We start from the raw sequence: 21,315 nt of genomic DNA, 5'->3' as shown, positions 1-21,315 counted from the left end.
AAGAAAAAAAAACTTTTTGGTCACTTATACATTTTTACAGATGGTACACTGATGATGATAAATGTCAATTCATATAGTAGCAGATCAGTGATGATCCTGTGAGGTTAAAAACACAATCCATTTTTCCCAATACTGCAAATATTTGTCAAATCGTAGGTTCAGTGAAAAAAACATTCTCTCCATATTTTGAATATCAGTTACAGCATCTATCCAGTCAGTCTCTGTTGGGGGTTCCGCCTGTAACCATTTTCGTGTTACAGCTTTCTTAATGGCTGCTAATAGTATCTTTAACAAATATTTGTCTTGCACCGGGTGAGTTGCGATAGTGCCCAAATAAACTGTAAAAAAGGAACAGTCAGATCCATCTCCAAAAACAGTCCGTATTACTTGTGTCATCACCACCGCCAGTATGGCTGAATGGCTGGGCAGCTCCAAAATATATGGAAATGATCTGCCAGCTGTTCTTAACATTTCCTCCAACATATACCCGTTCCTGCCTCACCTGTTTGTGCATATTTTAATTTGGGAGTTATGAAATATCTCATCAGATTCCGCCAACAGAAATCCCTCCAAAGACCCGAGCTGGTGGAAGTGGACTGCACAGAGTAGTTATACCTAACATTTATTCAAAACATCTCCTCTTAACAATCACCAACATGTACATAAACATGATTTGGTTTTGGTTGTGGAAATAGCTGTGACACAACATTGGAATATAGCTGGTCTCTACCTTATCCCGAAGGAAATATTTGACCCGTCAGCTGCTAAAAGCTCCACTTGAGTAAAGAGTGGACAGGGTTTTTTTCTGAGGAAACGGATGAGTGCTGCAGCCGACAACGACACAGAGCTGTGAGACTGAACCATAACAGTTAAGGTTGTGGCTTGGACGAAACAACAAACTGAAAATTACATGGCCGTTTTCAGACATGAACTCTGGATAATGCCTGGGCCCAATTGTCCAGATTTTGCACTTCCTGCGGATTTTGTGACTTGTTAATATCGTCCTCATCATCATAACGTAACAATAAGCACCACCCCCCACATTCTATGCACTCACACCTACACAAACACAACTAACGTCATACTAAATCCAACACCACAAAAACTCAATTCACAAGTACACACAAAGTCAATTCACAAAGTTAATTTTGTCATGCCACCCTATTCTTAAACCCTGGTGGTCTCACTATTTTAGACTTATCCCACTAAGTTATAAAAGCAACAACATTCACAGAAATAAAACAAACCTTGAATTGCGATATGATGATGCCTTGAGCGTCGATCTTTGATGTCCCATGGTAGGACACGGGCCACTCTCCTGCCTTTGAGTCTGTGGTGGTGCAGAAGCCTTGCTCTCCCAGCCAGGCGTTTCCATCCAGGTATTTATCCAGAGGACAAATTAATCATATAAGACAGCCATTTCTCTTTGTTTTTATACTTGGGTAAATCTAAGATAAGATGGAAGGTTCAAGCTGCAGTCGTCCCAAATGGGCTCCATTTCTGGAAATATCACCTTCACTTCAACTTAAAAATGTGCAACACAGGAACTTTTTTCCCCAGAGCCATTAAAGCTGCTATCCTCTGCAGAGACGTCAGAGGTTTTGAAGACTTGCAGAATGATTTTATTTTCTACCAAAAAAAATCTCTGCAAACATTATTTTATAGTTGAGTTATCCTTCAGCAACAGTTTGTTCACGGAATTTCTCAAACACAGTTTCAGAGTTTCAGCTTGTTCACTGTTCACCCAATGCATCTGTTTTCCAGGTTTCAAGCTTTGTAAATGTTGATCCGAAAACAGGCGCACATACGTTGATTAAATGCTCTTAAACTGTGAAACACTTATAAAAAGGGCACATCTCTATTTTGACACTTTGCGTACTCCTGCACTCAGTCTGTTATTTCAGAGTTTTTATATATATATGCAAGTTTTTCAATGTTTCATTTAGAAAAATGTATCTGGAATAGAATAGCCTAAATAATTGGAACCAAATTGATTACATTACTCGTTACAAAATTGGAATGTAATTTGTAAATGATTGAAAATAATCCCAACCTGACCCTGGTTGGCACTTTCTGAGACTTCACATCAAGAGTGCACAGTCATTGAAGAAAGATACGCCAAGGCTATGGCAGTGGAACCAAAGTTATTTCCTGTAGGTGAAATAACCCCCCTGTATTTATTCTGTTGGTCAAAACAGGAAAAGTCTGGATGACACTGAGAAAAGATCTGTAAAATCCAGTATGAATGAAGTCTGCATATAGAGTGTGGTTAAATTCACCTTAAGAGCATAACGTTTCCAACCACAAGGGCGCTCATACACCTCCTCTCCTCTGTAATACTTCTCTGTATCTTTCAAATCAGTGAAATCAAAGTCAAACTTAGGATTGAAAAATTCTTGCTCATCAATAACCATTTCTCTCAATGCTGATCAAAGAGGAGACCTGTGTGGAGACAGATAAACAAAGAAAAAATAACATGGCACAGATTTGACAGGGCAAGAGAAGATGCAGGCTTTGACAACAGACTTCTTCTCAACTCACGGAGGGGAAAAGAGAAAAGGAAATAAAATGACAAAATAGAATGCGAACTTTTTATACTACCTTCCCATGATAGCAGGTATGACGCCATTAATGGCGAGATTTGAGCGTTGATCCAGCCACAAGTTTTGAACCTTGAAGAGATGTGACACTGGCATTGCAGAGGAGGGAAATTACATCCAATAAAACGTCTCTATCAGACATTGTGAAGTTGTTGAGGGGAAATAGAAATTAAAAAATTAACAAATAGAAAAGAAAAAGTAAGTGGAGGTGCTTCTTCTTTGATGCGCCTTGACTCTGGGGAAGCGGGCACAAGGTTCAGGGTGGGGTTTATATGTCAATGTGGAAAGAACAGCCCACTGAGGATCAGGTTACACAGGCGTACCAATGTTTTATATAGATGGCAGCTTTAAGTAGTTTCACTTTCATTTCTGAGAAAAAACCTCTCTGCGATGAAATTGCATCAGGGTCTTCACTCCTGGCTGTCACCATTATCATCTGATCGCAAGTATAAGTGGAAACATTTGATTTGTCCACCAAAACACAGTCTTTATGTGCAAGATTATGACAAACAATTCTCACCTGGGAGTTTTTTCCCAAACTCAAAGATGAAAAACTGTTAATTAAATGTTTTTTGTCTTAAGCTCAAATGGAAACCTTGTTCTTACAATTTAAATGTCTTACACGTATCTAAAGTTAGTTATTGTTTCATGTGCTTTTCACCCAAAAATATTTTCAATAGAAACGCAGGAACAATAGAGCTTTTTGCAGACATGCACTGTACTCATGGTAAACTGACATTCTCCAGAGGGGCTGTGTGTAAGAATGCAACTGTCAAAGTGAGAGTTTCTCCTGCCAGGCCCTGAGTAAAAACTCAGGCTAATGATGATGTTTCTGATACGCGTCAGATGTATAACTGAAAAAATTAACAAACAGACAAAAATAATACATGTGTGTAGGATTTAGAGGAATATGTTGGTATAAATTAATATAATATTCACAAGTATGTTTTAATTTGTGAATAATCCCCTGACACCAGGATTTATATAGGGTGGGTCCTTCACAGCTACAGACACACGATGAAAAAGCGGTGGCATACACATAGAAGACATAATTGAAGGTGTTAAGAGAGCTTTAAGGGGTGAAGGCCAACAATGAGCTGTAGACAAAAACACATGATCTCCTCAGCAGAAGTATGCTCTACCCCTTGCCTGAATGTTCCCAAGATTTCAGTGTTGTTGTGAACGTGTCTGGAGAATCTCCTGCTACGTTCTTCATATGTGAAAGAGAAAACTCTGGAGAAACTCTGGACCCTATTCTCCAGACAATTTCTGGAGTTCATGCCTGAAACCTGCTTGTAATGCCTCTAAACAATTTTAATGGAGTGGAGAGACATCGATTGGAGAGACAAATTAATTTAAAACTTGATCTTATGAATCATAGCTTTTTGAAAAAAGGAGACAGAGCAGGTAGATTGCAGGTTGTTTATTCCATCCGTCTATAAAGCACACATACAGATGAGATATTATTTTTCCATATTCATCCTGATATGCAAATGACATGTGGCAGCATCGGACTACTTTTTCGTATTACGATAAAAAGACAGGAAATTGTTTCAAAGCCCAACTACTGGCCAGATATGTGTGTGTGAGTGTGTGTTTGTGTGTGTGTATGTGTGTGTGCGTTTGTGTGTGTCTGTGTGTTTGTGTGTTAGACCTCTTTCACCAAAAGGCCATAAGGACGTATGGCCCTCTCTACCATATCCTGCTCTTCTGCTGCTGATGTTCCCTGTGGGATGGGGACCAGCCAGTAGAGGCCGTTCTTGTACTTCTTTCTGTACAAAGGGTTGACTCGATTCTGCAGAACCACTTTGTACTTCTTGCCATTCTTGCTGGAGGTGAACGTTTTGGCGTAGCGGCTCGCCTCACTTATGTCCGGTGTGGAGTAAATCCCCGTGCCAAAGGCCTTCCTTGGTCCTGCCTGTTAAATAGAAGTATGAATTAGAATTTATTAACACTCATGGAATTTGTACAATAACATTTATGACAATAATTTTAACAATTACAACAATGATTGTATTACAGTAGCATCATTAAAATACAGTGTTTTATTGTCTTAGCAACGTTGACAGTAATAACATCGTGGTCTTTTTCTTCTTGCCTTCTGGCCTTCAATGTTTTTGCTATGGTTTGCATGTAGTTTTTAGCTTTCAAATTATATTTGTTACTCTTAAATAAAAAAGGTAAAAAAAAATGAGGAGAACGTTTTACATTTTGTGGTTTGAAATCTGTCATCAGAGGGAAGCTTCAGTCAGGACTTGTGAAATTAAATGTAAAACTCAAAAGGAGTGTGTATGTCTTTTAAAATTGAATTTGCTCTCAGCATGAATTTTTATTTGCCTCCTATCAAACTGAGTTGAGGCAGAAATATCAGTGCTGGTTTGATTTATTGGACATTTAAATCAAAAGTTCCATATGCTGAAATGTAAAGTGTACTCATTCATGCAGTTACTGGGTTAAATAATGTGAATGTGTGATTCCACAGCAATCACACTGATAACAATGGATATGTAATCAAACCTCGTAGTGATCTTCGATGATGCAGTTGGCACCTTTCTTTGACGTCCCGTGGTAAGACACAGGCCATTCCCCTGGGCAAGACTGGGTGCAACGGGTACTGTTTCCCAGCCAGGTATTCCCATGGTACTTGTCCAGCACCTGTGACAAAGAGTTGACATTGCATGCTTTGGAGGGCTTCTGATGAAGCAAAGACATTTGTTACCTCTGTGTCTCTCTGTTTGCTTTGTGTTTTTGTGAGCAGGATTACATAAAAAGTGAAGGACAGAGTTGCACCAAACTCTTTGGAGGATTGGGACATTGGGCCAGATAAGAAAAAATTCAATCACTTTCCTTAAAGGATACAGTTTGGTAGTTTTGGTTTCCACCCATCACTTTTCTCTTTTCTCTAACATTATTGATTAGTTCTATGTATTGTTGCTCCTTAGCAGCAGGGACGTTTAATGTTATTTTTGTAGAGCAGTTTCACAAAAAGACTGGAAGGACGTCCTGAAATTATACGTCAACTTCAATGAGACATACTCACCCTGAGTGCAAATCGCTGCCAACCGCATGGACGCTCGTACTTTTCTCCACCTCTATAATATGTCTTTTTGTCAGTCTTCTTGGTGAAATCATAATGATACTTTGGGTCAAAGAATTCTTCCTCATCCATAATGAGATTCTTCATAATAGCACCATCGATCTCGTCCAGTGCAGGATTGTCAGCTCTACCACTGTCGGACAGGACAGACTGGAGCCGGTGGAAGCTGGTTCTTGACACTTTGCTGTAGTGTGAAGGAAAGAGCTGTACATTAGAAAAATGCATTCACTAACTTCACAGAATAACATCTGATGTCATGATTGAAGCTCCACTAATTACCAGTTTGCATCTCCATCCAAGACAGTAGAGATGAGAATCCTGATGGACAGATTCTGCTGTGGTCCCACATGAAGGCTCCTGCTGGACAAATTAATTGGTGAAGCTTGTTCCTGGATAGACGTCACGTTGCCAGTGCAGAGTGATCCCAGAGCCTCCAGTGCAATGCTTATATCAACCATGTTAACAGTGAGCTCCTGTCCTTCACAAGTAATAAAGTGTCTTTTCCGGAATGAAACTGAGGGTTCGGAGCTCCTGTCCTCTGGCTGCGTGGAATAAGGAAACCCAGTGATCTGAACGAGGACATAGAGCTCATATTTATAGGCAAACACTTTGTGATACACAAAGGTCCGGAATGGGGATTTGGGTGTGCCAAAGAGGAAAAGTTTAGAACCTGTTTGTCTTCATATTAACAGTGTGATGAAATCTTCCAGAGAAATGGGGACAGACACACACGTGTTCATACACATGTTATGAACACAATGGATTAGTCATGTGCTTTAAGCATTAAATAAATAGGGCTAAAACTTTTCACTGTTGGGCTACAAATCCCTCACATGTGGCTCTCTCTGAGGTTTCTACATTCAGTTTACCCTGTTAAAAGGGTTTTCAATAGTTTTTCCTTACTATTGTTGAGGGTTAAGGACAGAGGATGTCACACCATGTTAAAGCCCTACGAGAAAAATTGTGATTTGTGAACATGGGCTATACAAATAAAATTGGATTGATTGATTGATTACAGTGCATATTTGTCATGTAGTCAATACTTGTAGTACATAAACAGCTAAGTATTATATATATACACTATATCACAAACTGTTAGCTAGCAAAAGCATGTTGATAGTTATTGGAATAGAGGTCACCTTGTTTTTAATGAGATAGTAATAGCTTAAGGTTCTGGTATTTTCTCACTTGCTTCATACTTGTCTGGAAGAACAGACACTAACTGACAGTAGAGTTCTCCAAGGATGAATCATTGTCTTTATTCTCTCTTAAGATACAAGCCCGCACACCAACATTAAACAACAACTCAGTGTTCTGCAGATGATAAATAGACCACAAATGTATTTGTCTTCCCAAGTGTTCTTAAATTTCTTAAACAAAATAAAAAAGTAAATTTGGTGCTGCTTGATTTGATTCAAGGGAACTGTTGGGCCTTGGTGGACGACTGTGCCCTTCTAAGGTCCATTGTAGTTCTGAAGTGCAAGCGACTGTTTTTCTACAAGCTACTATGTTATACTAGTTTTTCTACATTCTATTTGTTGTCTTAACTTGATCATCATCAGAGTTTCTGGAGACAGAAACCTGTTGAGTCCAGTTTACTGCAGAAGCCAGCAGGTCCATGTGTTTAGGAGGATGTGGATCAGAAGGAGAGGTTGATGAGTGGAGCGTTGTTCTCCTTCTTGTCTTCTGGACTCAACCTGATGAGCGGAGAGCTCAGGTTGGTCAGCTGCTTTAACGAAAAAACACATCATTGGAAATGCCTTTTGAAAACTTTTTAATCATGAATTTTTTTCTTCATCTCCTCTAAATAAACAAAATCTTTAAAGAGCAGGTTTTGTGCACGGGGGAGGTATACAATGTGAAGTGTTCATCCCTTATTTTACATAAGCACTGTGGTCTGGCAGCCAGAGATCCCTTCACTTGCCACCCCTAATAAAGACACATTTGTTGTTATGTAACAAATTTGAAGCAACATCGGTGTCAATCAATTCATTCACTAATTGATTGAAGTAACTTGAATGATTTGAATGATCGAGGAGCCACAAGCAGCAGGTTCATTCACTCTGCAGTAACTGTAGTGAATGGGGGACACTGCAGGACCTCTTTCACTTTCACTTCTGGGTGAGACACTGGCTGGGATCCTGCTGCTGTGGCTCGGTGTGTTTCTGAAATATCGCTTTATTTAGCAGACACCCCTCACGAGAAAAAAGTCTCTCAAGTTTCTTACAAGGAAACTGAATATTAGGTTTCAATAAAAACATCTCTAAAAACAGTCTGGAACTGAAAGCTATTTTGTCTGAGACGCACCTTGTATTCGTTCCAAGCTGAACCTGAACGCAGATAAGGGTGAGGGAATGAAAAGAACCTGTTAAGTGACACACTGAGTTCCATGGAAGAGCATCAGTTACAAGGAAATGATAATAAATCATTTCCATGGAAGAGCACAAAATTAAATCTCCCCTAGGGCTCCAACATTGCCAGGGCCGGTCCTGCACTGTTTAAAGTTCATATATACTGCCTGTATATATGAACAGACTGTAGGTCTACCCTGTATATACACAAAGATTATAGTTTAAGACTTCTGTTCTACCCAATTGTGCACTACAGTGACCAACAATACCACACTTCACTATGTCATCCTGTAGGATCAATGCATTACATAAATCCTTTTTGGCACATTCAGTGTAGTTCTGGTGAGTCTGTATATAGTTATTTTAAATCATTTCTAGTGATTCGAACTGTTTTAAGAGTCTGGAATAAGAAGTGGTTAACACAATGTCCATAGTCTGCTGTAATGTGCTCTATACAGAACACTCAAACCATGTTAATCCATCAGATCATTTACACACTTAGTTTATACACTTACTTATCTGCAGTGAAAACGAAAATGTCAGATGATCATCACTGACAAATAAAGAGCATCAGCACACCTGTGTTTTAACGTCAGGCTTTTTGGAAGTAGCCAAGATATCTCACATCCCTAGTTGAGTTTACAGTGAGAAAAAGCCAGATCACAAGTTAGCTCATTTTACCATCTCCAAACAATGGAAGACAAGATTACAGTACCATTCAGTTTACCACTGCAACGAACAGCGACACAATCACTCCTCTTAGGAAATGACATTTTAAAGAACTTGTCATCGTGTCATAAGAAGAGTGCAGCTCTTCTGAAATACAAAACTACACAAGTGAGATGCGATTCCAGTGTATGAAGTTTAATCAGCACACAAACCAACAGTAGTAGTGCAACTTGCAGTAGTAGCCTTCATGTAAAAAAGGGGACAAACAAAACACAAATGGCATTGCAGCAGGAGCTTGACGATCCAGGCGAAATCCCTGTTCTGCGTTCAGACTTTACCGGGTAAAACCCAGAACCTGTTCGTCATAACAGAGCTGTTCTGGGTTTTACTTTACAAATGTACCCAAATCACAATTTAACATTTAAACATGACTGAGGAGATCTGGGAGCTGATGTAACTCTTCAAGCAACGGGAACATAATCTTGTTTCATTATCCTAATGATGAATACTGGAGACCTAGATGCTGGAAAAGTACGAGATCGAGGCTCCTGGGATAATGTGGCATAATGAGCCAGTCTGCAACACCATTATTTATTTACCGCTGTTCGAGACGCTCTTGGAAGAATCTGAAACTTCTGTGGGTTGCAGTGTGACTCTGAAATACACCAGTACACTTACTAAAGACAAAACAAATGAGCTACAGAAACCCTCAGACTCACACACACGCTAACACACACTCTGAAACCTGATAAATAGATGAAATAGAAAGGAAATGTACAGCAGTTGGTTTATAATACAACATCAGACAGCCCTTCACCAGACCTGTGAGCTCATTAAATATTTTGTAGACCACATATCTCCTCCAGTTTGTCCAGTTCAGACCAGGACACACAGTAGTTGAGTGGGACTGAGTTGAGCACTTCAAAGCGCTTGAATTTGAGTTCTCTTTTAGATGTCTGATGAAGTTAAATCAAGAATATTTCTAGTACTTCAAACTGTTATTTTACCAGTAATTGTATACTCCAGTCAGGACCCGACTCTAATAACCCACTAGCTTATAATACCCATCTATACAGAGGTAATGACAGGAGCCACACAGTCTGTTCACCAGTGAGAGTGATGAAGTACAAAAAGCATCATGTCCACCTTGCAGCTGCAAAGGAAACACACAAGTCCTTCCTTTCGAAAAGGAATCAACTGTTTCTCTCCTGCCCCCTGCAGGTAAGAGCTGGGGGAGCATCCTCCTCAGTCTTAGAGGAAGACATACTCGTCACTGTTTCTTCTGTTGTTACTCCGGCCCAGTTTGCCCGGGGGAAGGATGAGGGCTGCAGGTCCGCTGTGAATGCTGCTGTGACCCTCAAGTCCGTAGTCCTGACTCTGGCCCTCTACGAAGGTAAAGATGGGGTACTTCTCCTCGGTTGACGACAGGGCCTGTCAGGGCAACAGAGCTCAGTCAAAATAGATAACAGTCACGAGAATATATTACAAGTAGAGTAAGTAAAGGAAAATACAAATATTCCAAAATTAAACGCTTATTTCCTAGTATTAATTAATCTTTTTACTTTATTCAAAAGTGTATGTAGAGCTACAATTATTTTCATTACTGCTTATTTTCCCACATTATCAACTAGAATTACACCCAGTGAGCCTAACAGTCCACTTATGAAACCACGTTACATTCACTACAAACTAATTTTATTTATCTGAATTAGATTACACACACATAAATGTCAGTCCCCAAAAATGTGCCTATTTATTTATCACGATCCATGAATTATTATCTGAGAAATCCTTAAAATGTTTATCCTTGATAAATTCAATGGGTTCTTCTTTGGGCCGTGCCCCACACCTCCACAAAAAAACAATTATTATTGATTAATTACCTAGCTGATCATTCTGGTTGAACATTTATTGAGGAAAACATCTATCATCTGTCAGCACAAAAGATGATGTTTACATTTTTTTTGTTTGTCCAACTGTAAATTAAATTTGGATTGAGTTACAAAAATCAAAAAGTAGCAAACTGTATATATTTGTCATTTTGTCTCGATAGTGACCATAACACTTCACCATACAGAAATAATCAATATGACTAAACTATGACTAGAGTCATTCTAATTGGAGGAGGGTGTAAAAAAAACTCACTACATTAACAGCAGAACACAGAGACTCAAAGTCCTTCTTGTTCTTGGCGTAAAAGCCGATGGTGCAGCTGGGATCCATGCGGGTGAAGGGCATCTTCTTAGGGGAACTGCAGTGGAAGGACTGGAAAGTGACAGAGGGACACAGAGGTCTTACAACAAAGTTCAATAAAAGTTACTGAATTAATAGACTGAGGAGTCAAATCAATACAGAATGAGACCAAAATGATCTGAAATGTGAGTAACAAAGTCAAGACAGATAAGAATAAGTAAAAAAAAAAAGTGACAGGTGACTGACCTCCAGTGAGAAGTTGACTTGTGTTACATCCACCACCGGTTGGCAGTAGTGAGGGTCCAGATACAGCAGCTGCTCATCTGATAAGAGAAGAGAAGTTTTAAAGACGAATTAATACACAGCATCAAAGTATGAAATCTTCACTTGTCAGCAGCCAATCAATTTATTTAACCACACCGCAACTACCAATGTGAGTGATGACGCCAATGCCAAAGGCGACAGCTCTTCTTAACACACCTGTGTACGCTCCACAATGGATGGAAATGCATGTCAGTGTTTGTCACTATTACAAAAAATAAAGGAGGACGTGAAGTTTTTTATATCAGGACACTCAAGTTGGATTAAGCACCTTGAATCTACCTCTGTGTATGAAAGGTGCTTTATTACCTTGACTTTAATGTTTTGTGCATATTTTACCATCCCAGTCACAACCAACATCACATAGTCAACTAGAACGCCACTCAGAGAAATGCATACCTTCGCCAAGACCCAACAGTCCCCTTAGGAAACCACATTTAAATGCAATAGATTCAACTTCTTATTTGAATCTGCACACACTCATGAATATCATCTCATAATATTAAAGAAAGTGCTACAAAATTCCTGTATCTACCTCCTGATCCACATCAACATGTAATGTTTTCATTCCCTGAACCATAATGCATCTTTCCATCCCAGGTGCGTGGAAATCCATCATGTAGTTTTTGTGTAATCCTTCCAATCAACAGACAGACAGACAAACAAACGCAGAACAAAACATAACCTAGTGGGCAAATGTCCTGTCTCGCCATGTTAAAGAAAGTGAGAAACGATCCAAAATATAATGTCCCACCCCTCCACAAAATGTCTTGAAAATTGGTTCAGTAGTTTTAGGGTAATCTTGCCTTTTATCTGTTAAAAACGATTGTGAATGGATTCAACCTCCCAGTTACACCCAATGAAATCTCATTCATAAGGAATCCATTGATTTTGGCTGCGGTCACAGCCTCTGTATAAACACAGTCATTTGTGATGGTGGCAGTGTGGTTGTTCCACCTCGAGTTTACTTGGACCACAAGCAACAGCCTCCTGATTATCACATTGCCTTGAAGCAGAGCTGTGTTTCTCTGCTCATGTTTACATAGTCTAAGTTTTAGTTAAGCAACCTATCAGAGGGCAGTTGAGCAGGAAAGACCAGATAAAATAAAGAGAAACAGCCTGTTTAATGCAAAACTTCCACTTCCATGCAACAACCACAGTTACTTTTCTAAAGCACATGTTGCTAAGTAAATTATCTGCCTACAGCACTGGTTCTTGCATTGTGTATTCAAAGAACACCAGATCCTTACTCTGTGAATGGATAATGTTATTCATTCCTTTTCTTCCTTCGTTTCATGAGCATAAGGAGGCCGTTTCTCACCTTGGAAGCCAACGAAGTAGAGTGAATGCTTCGGTTTTCCTCCGATGATTCCAATACAACACTCCAACTTTAGAATGTTCTGGAAATCAAATATTTTTTGGTTAATTATTTGTTTATTTGTTATTTTTAAGGATTATTCTAAACCAAGAACATGTGAGAGGCGTGAAACAGAACATACAGACCTTGACACATTCTATGTAAGACGGGTTTAGGGCCTCCCCCCCCAGCCGAACAGGCACCAGGATGATGACAGACTTCCAGGTTTCATTGGATGGATCAGGAGGAGTCTGGCTTAGTGACGGATCACATAGACGAGCCACGTCTTCTTTGTACACTAGGGAGGTCAGACAGAAATGAAAAAGGCTAGAAGATTTCCTCCAGTGAAACATTTTCATGGTGAACATGTTGGAGCAAAGTAACAATCATAAACTCTGACATGAACTGAAGTCTGTTAATTTCACCTGTACAGTCCTGAGCCACATATAAAGCCAGGTTTTGGACAACACAGGTTTTGGCTACTGCTTTCCTGAAAAGAAAAAAACACTCATATTAACTCAATGCTTAATTTTGTCAAATGTGTAAGTAATTTAAGAAAAGAGCAGAGCCCTTACCGTAGTATGTGTGCCACGATTGAGGGGCCATACCAGTCACCAGCTTTCTTGCCTGAACTTTTACCAATTTCCACCAGTTGGTGAACTCCAAAAGGTGCAAGGGGCTGATCTCCGAACCACGTGACCAACCCTTGGTGGATGGGCTCTGCTTGTCTGTCCCTTGCACACTCTGGCCTCTTCTTCTGGCTGGATTTAGGGACCTGATCGCTTGGCAAGGACTTCACAGGGGTGTTAGACCCTCGTGGGGACCCAAAATAAGGGATCGGGACCCCACCTGCCCGAGCTGGGGAGTTTGGTCTGAACACCTCAAAGTCCACATCGGTCAGCTGCTGAGCATCTGGCCACGCCCAATCTACAGAGCACACACAAAGAAAAGATATTCTTAAAACAGCTTTGTACAGTCGGGCTGATAATCAACGAGGTATTCTATTCTTGAATTTCTTGAGTGTTTAGCTTTTAACAGTGAGTATTCAATGCCAAACTAATTAGCATCGACAAATAATGAAAGCAGGTTTTAAATACACAAAGCCGAAGTCAGAGGCAGTACAAAATAAGTAAAATACTGTTAGCAGTAAAAAGAAACAGAACAAAAATAAAACAGCAGTAAAGCAGAGAAAATGTGTAAATGAGAAGAGAGATACAAAGCAGAATAAACTTAAACTGAGTAAATAAACCGGCAGAAGAGATGCATGTGTCAGTGTCACACCTTTGAGAGGAAACAGGATTTTAATAAGCACACTGGCAGCACAAGCTCAACAAGTCTGTTAAAAGGTGCCGTGAGACTTCCCGAGTAAATGTACCTTTTCATTTCTATGTGGGAGTGTGAAATGTGTGTGCCTGACAGATAAAGACACAAACCTCTTGGCATCAAATGCACCAGGAGTCCCTGTGCCAGCAGCATCTGGCCGCTGCGCAGCATGCAGCCCCAGCCACAGTCTGTGGTCCAGGTGGAACCCTCCATCGGAGGGAACTCCCGCCTGTACGTGAGCCAGATCCTGGACACAAAAGCCAAACGAAAGCGCTCCACCTCGTCTGAGAGGGAGATACACAAAAGAGAACCCAAACACAATTTTACTCAAATTTCGAGAACCGTCAGTTTAGATCTTCAGGACTCGCTTGTTTCCAGTTGCCTATGTGCACATGTACAACTCAAGATAACATGACCTGAATGACTGAAAATCTTCACAGATAAGATCAGTTTACATTCATATTTCGTGAAATAAATATATATGTAGAAAAGCTGTCTTTTCTTTTTGCACCGTTGATCTGTACTAAAGGGTTTACACTTGTGGTTAACCAAAGACACAAATACCTACAACATCTGGAGAGAAGATATGCAGGATCTACTCAGCATCAAAAGGATCAATGTATAACAGCTTTATGAGATATGTTGGTGTGTGAAGAACTTACCCTCACTGTTAAGCAGATAGGAGTGTCCCAGGACAGAGACTGGTGACATCTTGTTGAAGGAGGTTTTAGACTTTACAGTCCAACCTGCAGATAGAAGAACATGCAGTTATACACACATGGCCAAACTACATGTACAACAGTCGCACCGACAACACTCCTCCTAGGCTAACAACAAACCATATTTGACGTTGTTCCATGCTGACATCAGTTTGGCTTTTAGTTTGTCAATTTCATCGGGCTCTCCGACCGCCTCTCTGCCGGGATCTGGAGTCTGAGGCGGCCTGAGACCAAAGCTGCCCTGTCGCTCCATGGGCTGCTGCTGCTGCTGCTGCTGCCTCCGGTTCTCCACCAGCTCATCCTGCATCACTCCACCTATGTACTGGGCTGTGCAGGGGGAAACTGAGTTCATGCCTCTTGAGCTCAGAGCTGGACTCTGGTTCTTGTCAATGGAAAACAGAAATGAGAGGGAGAACAAAATGAGGAAGGCAGTAAGACAAGAGGTAAATTATTGACTGTTTACAAAGGTTCACACTCTTCAATCCAAACATTGTATACACTTAGTGTGAAACTGTTAAACTTACTACAATTACATTTTCTAAGTCAGTAGTATATCGCTGTACCCTTTCTAACCCAACATTGGCTATATCCATTCATTTTGCCATTGCTTCTTTAGTTTACTCTGTCTATATTCTATCAGTGAACGTCTGGATTAAAAGAGGTATCATCCTACAATGAATGAATCATTTATAGTACAGTTTTCCCTTCACCAAATAAAGGGTGTAAGAACAGAGGATGTACAGATTGTAAAACCTTCTGAGGCATATTTGATATTTGTGATGTTGAGCTATAGAGAATCATTTAACTTGACTGATCGTGGGCTGATGGCTCCTTCTTCAAGCCCCTTATTAGACAGTGTTAAATCTGGAGCATATTTCTCGCCAGAAGGAAACAACTTTAAATTCAAGGCGTTTGACTTGATTGATGCACCTGATTAACGTTTACAGTTTTTTGTGAATAAGTTCTTAGTGATAAGGTAACAAGTTAAAGACTGATGTTACAGATTAACCCTTAATTCAAATGACAAGTGAACAAACTAGTGAAGAAAGACTGTGAGAGGTTTAAAGTTGAGTTTAAGATCTACAGTAAAGGGACAATTTATCAATACTGATTTTAATAAAGCAAAATATCTGCTAGTTTCAGCTCCCAGAAATACAAAGATAAGCTTATAGTTTTATAATATAATAGTTTTTTATCACTGTTAGATCTATGTTGGACAAGTAAGTTCAATCTTGACATTTATTTTACACAATTTTATATTAATTTGTCGAATTATACTTAAGTTTGCTTTGGGTTTTGAACTGTTGGGCCAAAACAAGTCAATCTGACTGACAACTTGCTCTTTGGGAAACTGTGATGAGCCTTTATTATTATTTACTGATAGTTTAAAGATCAATCAGTTAATTCATGAAATATTAACGTCACACGTTTCTGTTACACTGACAACACCGCAATTATTCATTCTTTTAGAGGAAGTGAGATTTTCTTTTGACTTACAGAATTGTAGCGTGTGTGGTGTTTTTCTCTACGCTGTAATGTGATGATCATTTATCTTTGTTTACTGACAACTTGAAGATCGATCAATAATTCGAGGAAATATTAACTCGTCCTCCAGTCAGCTGACCTTATGGATAACCTTCCATGTTCAGCAGATCACACAGCTCCGTTACACTGTCCAGGAAAACACTACAATCATGAGTCTGGAGGAATAATCTCACTTCCTGGAAAGTAAAAATAAATGCAGCAATGTCAGTATTTAAAAAGAATCAAGTCATCAGTCTTTAACTTCTTCTTTCACAATGAAGGAGACACTGGAGGAAAGTCCCAGTGACAAGTCTCTGTCCTGTCTTCCCTGAAACTGATGAGTAACACTTGTTAGCTGTGAAACACTGATTACACTTTCTGTGGGAATAAACAAATCGTGTCTTTAACATTTGACAGCCGCCATAGCAGCGCCTGTGAAAGTCGTCTGCTTATGGTGGCTGTCATCATTCATCACCGTGGATCAGGCTGTTAAACACCTCATACTACTACACTGCTGCCTGCGCCTGTCACGACACGGACTCATTCTACTGTTCTCCACAGGGACGATGCCTTTCACCTTTTCACTGAAATAAACACATGATTTCCTTGGATCTAACACGACAGCCAGGTCTGACAGTCAGGTGACCGCACGGGTTCCCGTACTCCTCCCTCAAAACCAGCTAATTCCGCTCCTGTTAAAAGCTCATGGCGGCTGGGTGCCTCCGGTAAAAGCCTGTCACACTGGTCGGTACCTTGTTTCACTCATGTCGGTGTTGTCCTTCCTCTCCTCGTCCAGGACCGCGGTCCTCGCAGGTAAATCCACTCTTCTGTTAGCCTAGCTTAGCTGTAGCGTCTCTGAGGCCCTGGCCGGCGTTAGCGTGCTAGGCTAGCAGAGAAGCCGCAGGGCCCGGAAACATGCGAACGACTTGTCAAACAAAACAAAAAGCTGCCGTCCGAGTGGTGAAAGCTCGTCTATTCAACAGAGGACATAATGTGTGGGTTCGGCGGCGTTTCCCTTGTTCAGCAGCTGTAGGGACTCCTCACTTCCTGTTGTCCTTTCATGACGCGGCGCCATTGGTCGGAGCAATCCCTGCGAGGAAGCTGATTGGGTGGTATTAGAATAATGGACACGAGCAGTGTGCTATTGGCTGATATTAACCTTGACTGTTATATAACATGTAACCTAGGCAACTAATTCTATAATTGATAATTGATCAGACATATGTTAGCTTGTTATTATGTGTGCAGTAATGCAATGCATGCACATATGTTATATCCCCCCCATACTTAATAATCGTATTATTGTTGTCTGTATTATTCTTCTGCCATACATTTTGTCCCTCTACTCCTTCCGCAGTTTTTGTCGCACATGCACAAAAAATACACAAAAACGTGCAGCTCTGTCTTTTCCCAAAATTCCTTCATAAATTAAGAAAAACAGTGGACATTTTTTTATCGGAGTCAATGGGAGCCTTCATCAAAGGAACGATTGAGAAAATGACTGATTTTCAGCCATTGTTTCTGTGCTTAAACTGCTCTCAAAGCCACAAATGGAGGTTGTCATACATTTGGAGTTGGAGGCTATCAAGACATGGCATCCAATTTGTGTTGCTACTGTAAGTCCAGGTAATAGTGGTTGTATTTTTAAAGTGTGATTTGGCAAATTAAAGCCTCCGTACTGATGCATGTTATTGGTCTTTGATCTAAACATCTCTATTTAAAAATAATTGCATATTTATAGATTCTGGAGGCGGTTTAGGCCAATTTTTTAAAATTTTAACTCAGTGATAAAAGTTTTATAGTGGATAATCTATACCAGATACACATTATTATTCAAATATTGTATTTATATATAGCTCTGAACATGCAGTGAACCAGTGGTTGTTTTTTATTTTATTTTTGTTGTCAAGCACCTCTCAGAAAGTTTCATAAACAAGGGTGAGAAAACTCAAACCTACATTGATGGTATTTCACTTGTTAGGTAGAAATTTAAGCGAAACTTGCAACAAGAGCAAAAGCTTTACGTTTTGCATTGACTGACTTGATGATCTTTCAGTTTTTCTTATTTGCTCCATTAAAAATGTGTCCATCTCATACTTTAGGCTTAATTTAGTGTCTGAGTAAATGCTGCTGAATCCTGACTTTTCCCAACAGGAAAAGCAAAACTTTGAGTGGAACTAATAACCTAAATGATGGCTTAATTCAAGAAAATTTAGCAGTATTGCAGAAGGTAATGCTATTAGTTCCACGTGTGCTGACATGTTAAAATGTCTGCTGTGAAACACAATATATAACTATATAACCTTTTCCGCCCTAAATGTTTCTCCTGTCCCACAGTTTAGGAACCTTTGCCGAGTCGGTGAGCCACAGTCCTGGAACTGCAAAACTAGAAATGAGTCGCAAATATTATCAGTAGCTACACTTTCTTATATCATCCAAAATGTTTGCTGTGAAAATGGTTTACAGGCACTGAGTTTTAATGAGATTATATCATGCCGGTTTCAGGATGTCAACAGGCAGTTAAAGAGACAGGAAAAGGATAAAGTTTGGAACAGTTTTATTCCACATACTGCACTTCAGGTGTCTGCATTTGAATCACATCTATCACAAACAAAAATGCCCCCAATTGTACAAATAAATACTTGTTCAGTGAACAGAGAAACGTGGAATGTTTTTTTTTTATACTTGGACTTTTGTGTTAATTTTGTAGAATTGTATACAATATATTGAACTTTTCTTCGAAGTGACTTACAAACAATACCAGCAAATGAAGATGTTTATCAAATAAAGTGCATTTCTACTACTCTCTCGGTCAATCACAAATAAAAAAGAAAGAAGTTATAACACTAGTATAGACACCATTGACTGGGAGAAGGCCTGAAAGTGGACATAATCGCTGTACACCATCACATTACAGTTAGTTTTGTTTATCGGGTGAGCGGAGCTGACCTGACCACTTGTTTCTTACACCAAGATATAAAAGAACTGCTTCCTATCAGTAGAATATATAAGACAGATTGTCTAAAAATGTTAATTCCTATTAACCAGAAGATATCATTAACAGTCACATGAGGAACACAACAACAAAAATTGATAAATTCATGTTTCAAGTGTTATCTGATAATTACTGCAAATATTCTGATACATAAATGCATATTCGGTAATCCTATATGGCTAATAACATCCATGTTGCAGTAAATCAACGGTCCTGGCATTCAGAGGGTTATTAATGAATGTGGACAGTGGGCATTGGGAACCATTGGAGGGCAGTAGAGCACCATGCCAAATAAAAACCATTGCTGACTAATTTATGGGACTTTTTACTGGGGTGATGATAAATCATTGAAACAATATTAGATTCAAGAACGGATTGCAAACAGAAGAGTACACATTTAAAAGGATTTACATGAGTTTATATTGCATCTGAAATGCATTGAGAAAAGTGTATATTTATGACTAGTAATTGGTAAAGGTTATAAACTGCAAAAATCAGCTCTACGTAGCATTTAGCCACCTCCACCTCTTTGTCTTGATTTCCAAACAGATAATAACCAGCAACAAGGATCAACTCTTCACCATCTATCCAGGCCCAAAAAATGTCAACATTTAGGAAGTTTAACCTGTTTTTCCAATTGTTTGAAACAGAACATTTGATGAGAAACCACATTTTTCTTGAAGTTTATGTGTGCTGTTGCTGGCTGAATCAGTTTGTACGGCGAGGGAAGAATCAGAGACACGTGTAATCAAATCGATGGCGGAAAGTGAAATTCAAAAGCGCGTCGAAAGCCAGGGGCAGGGGTCCTCCCACACAGCTGCACGTGTTGCATAAGATTATGTACACTGGAGAGTTACTGAGATATGAACTATGAGGAGGCGAATGAAGTCCGATCTGTCGTGAACGTTTCAGCCTCCCCTGAGGCTGATTCAAACACCGTTACGTTACATAGCAATACATTGATCAACCTCGACTACCTAGCTTGTAGTACCTAACAACACAGTCATTCTGAATATACTGGAGATAACCTTGTTTCTTACAATAACAGGTTCATTGTGATACACCATGCCCACATCCACGAAGCCTACCTTAGCTATAGAGCCCTTTAACAGATAAATGACGGTATGCTACATCCATGACTGCCTGCTTTTCCAACTATTGGGTCCACTGTATATGTGCTTATACTATTTACTTATGCTTTTTCATCCTATATTCTCATTGCCAGTGTGACTGGTTGAAAACCTGTTACTGGATCCTCACTGCTGCCTGTTTATGTCAATGGTCATTGCCCCTTGCTGAGTCACCCGTGCTGTGTGTAACCCTTAGAAGACACACACGTCTTAACTCACTCACTCGCAAACACACTCACGATCCCGCTTCACGGACCATAGGGAGGGTGGATTTAAATGTAGGAAAATCAGCTGCTGACACTGTGGCCTCCTGTGGCAACGTGTGTGTGCGTCTGCGCGTGTGTGTTTGTGTCGGCTGATAGTCAGGAGCGGAGGGGAGAGAAGGGCAGTGGCAGCCGTCCTGCGAAGTGGAGATAAGCGCTGAGCCTGAGCTCTGTCACCCCTGATTTCTTGTGCGGCACGACACAGCCTTCAAGAACCACCAGAAATAGACCCAAGGTGGCTACACAACACACACACATGTACACAGACATACACACACACACACAATCCCCACTGTGACAGACAGAGCTTGATGTGACGTCCACTGACAGAGCGCCTGCTTTGGCTTTGTCTGACCGCGCAACTCAGAGGAAGCAAACTGCTGGATGAAGAAGAAATGAGTTTAATCATCTTGTTGCTCGCACGCCGTCTCCAAACCAACGCTGCGTGTCGTCCGATAAAAAGCGTAACAACTCAATTGTGCCTCAGTTCTCTGGCCCGTCCTGTTGTGTGAGCAGTATTAGAAGAAAGGGCTGGTTGAAAGACAAAACAGAGTGACAGGATTTGGTATTCACAGTATTCAGCATGTTTTGATCAGTAAAGCACTTTTTGACCTCTTGTATCTATTAAACATGTACAGCACATACCATTTGACATGCGTTCACATAGACCCACACACATATACATCTGATAAAGTGTTCCACGTTACACTAAGAGTCTTCTTATTAAATAATTTATAATAGAAAAGCAATAGTAAATGCACCTTTACAGTTTT

General features: G+C 40.0%; 1 protein-coding gene across 2 annotated transcripts; it reads right to left on the bottom strand.

Annotated features, from left to right (window-relative positions):
- Positions 1-8,891: 8,891 nt before the first annotated feature.
- Positions 8,892-17,189, bottom strand: atg4da (autophagy related 4D, cysteine peptidase a). 2 transcript variants are annotated; one of them, XM_061087031.1, is made up of 11 exons: positions 16,907-17,189; positions 14,751-15,012; positions 14,574-14,657; positions 14,022-14,195; positions 13,164-13,515; positions 13,014-13,078; positions 12,735-12,886; positions 12,553-12,631; positions 11,157-11,233; positions 10,863-10,982; positions 8,892-10,148 (listed from the first exon to the last, which is right to left on the bottom strand). In XM_061087031.1, the coding sequence occupies exons 2-11, from the start codon at positions 14,980-14,982 to the stop codon at positions 9,969-9,971; spliced, it is 1,515 nt and encodes a 504-aa protein (XP_060943014.1). In that variant the 5' UTR covers positions 14,983-15,012; positions 16,907-17,189; the 3' UTR covers positions 8,892-9,968. The 2 variants fall into 2 exon arrangements, with proteins under 2 accessions (XP_060943014.1, XP_060943022.1); XM_061087039.1 differs by lacking the exon at positions 16,907-17,189 and adding an exon at positions 16,255-16,309.
- Between the last annotated feature and the right edge of the window lie 4,126 nt (positions 17,190-21,315).

Source organism: Limanda limanda, chromosome 2 (genome assembly GCF_963576545.1).
Source record: "Limanda limanda chromosome 2, fLimLim1.1, whole genome shotgun sequence".
Taxonomy (NCBI): Eukaryota; Metazoa; Chordata; class Actinopteri; order Pleuronectiformes; family Pleuronectidae; genus Limanda; species Limanda limanda.
The sequence above is the reverse complement of the archived record's forward strand: the minus strand, read 5'-3'. Positions and strand labels throughout refer to the sequence as shown.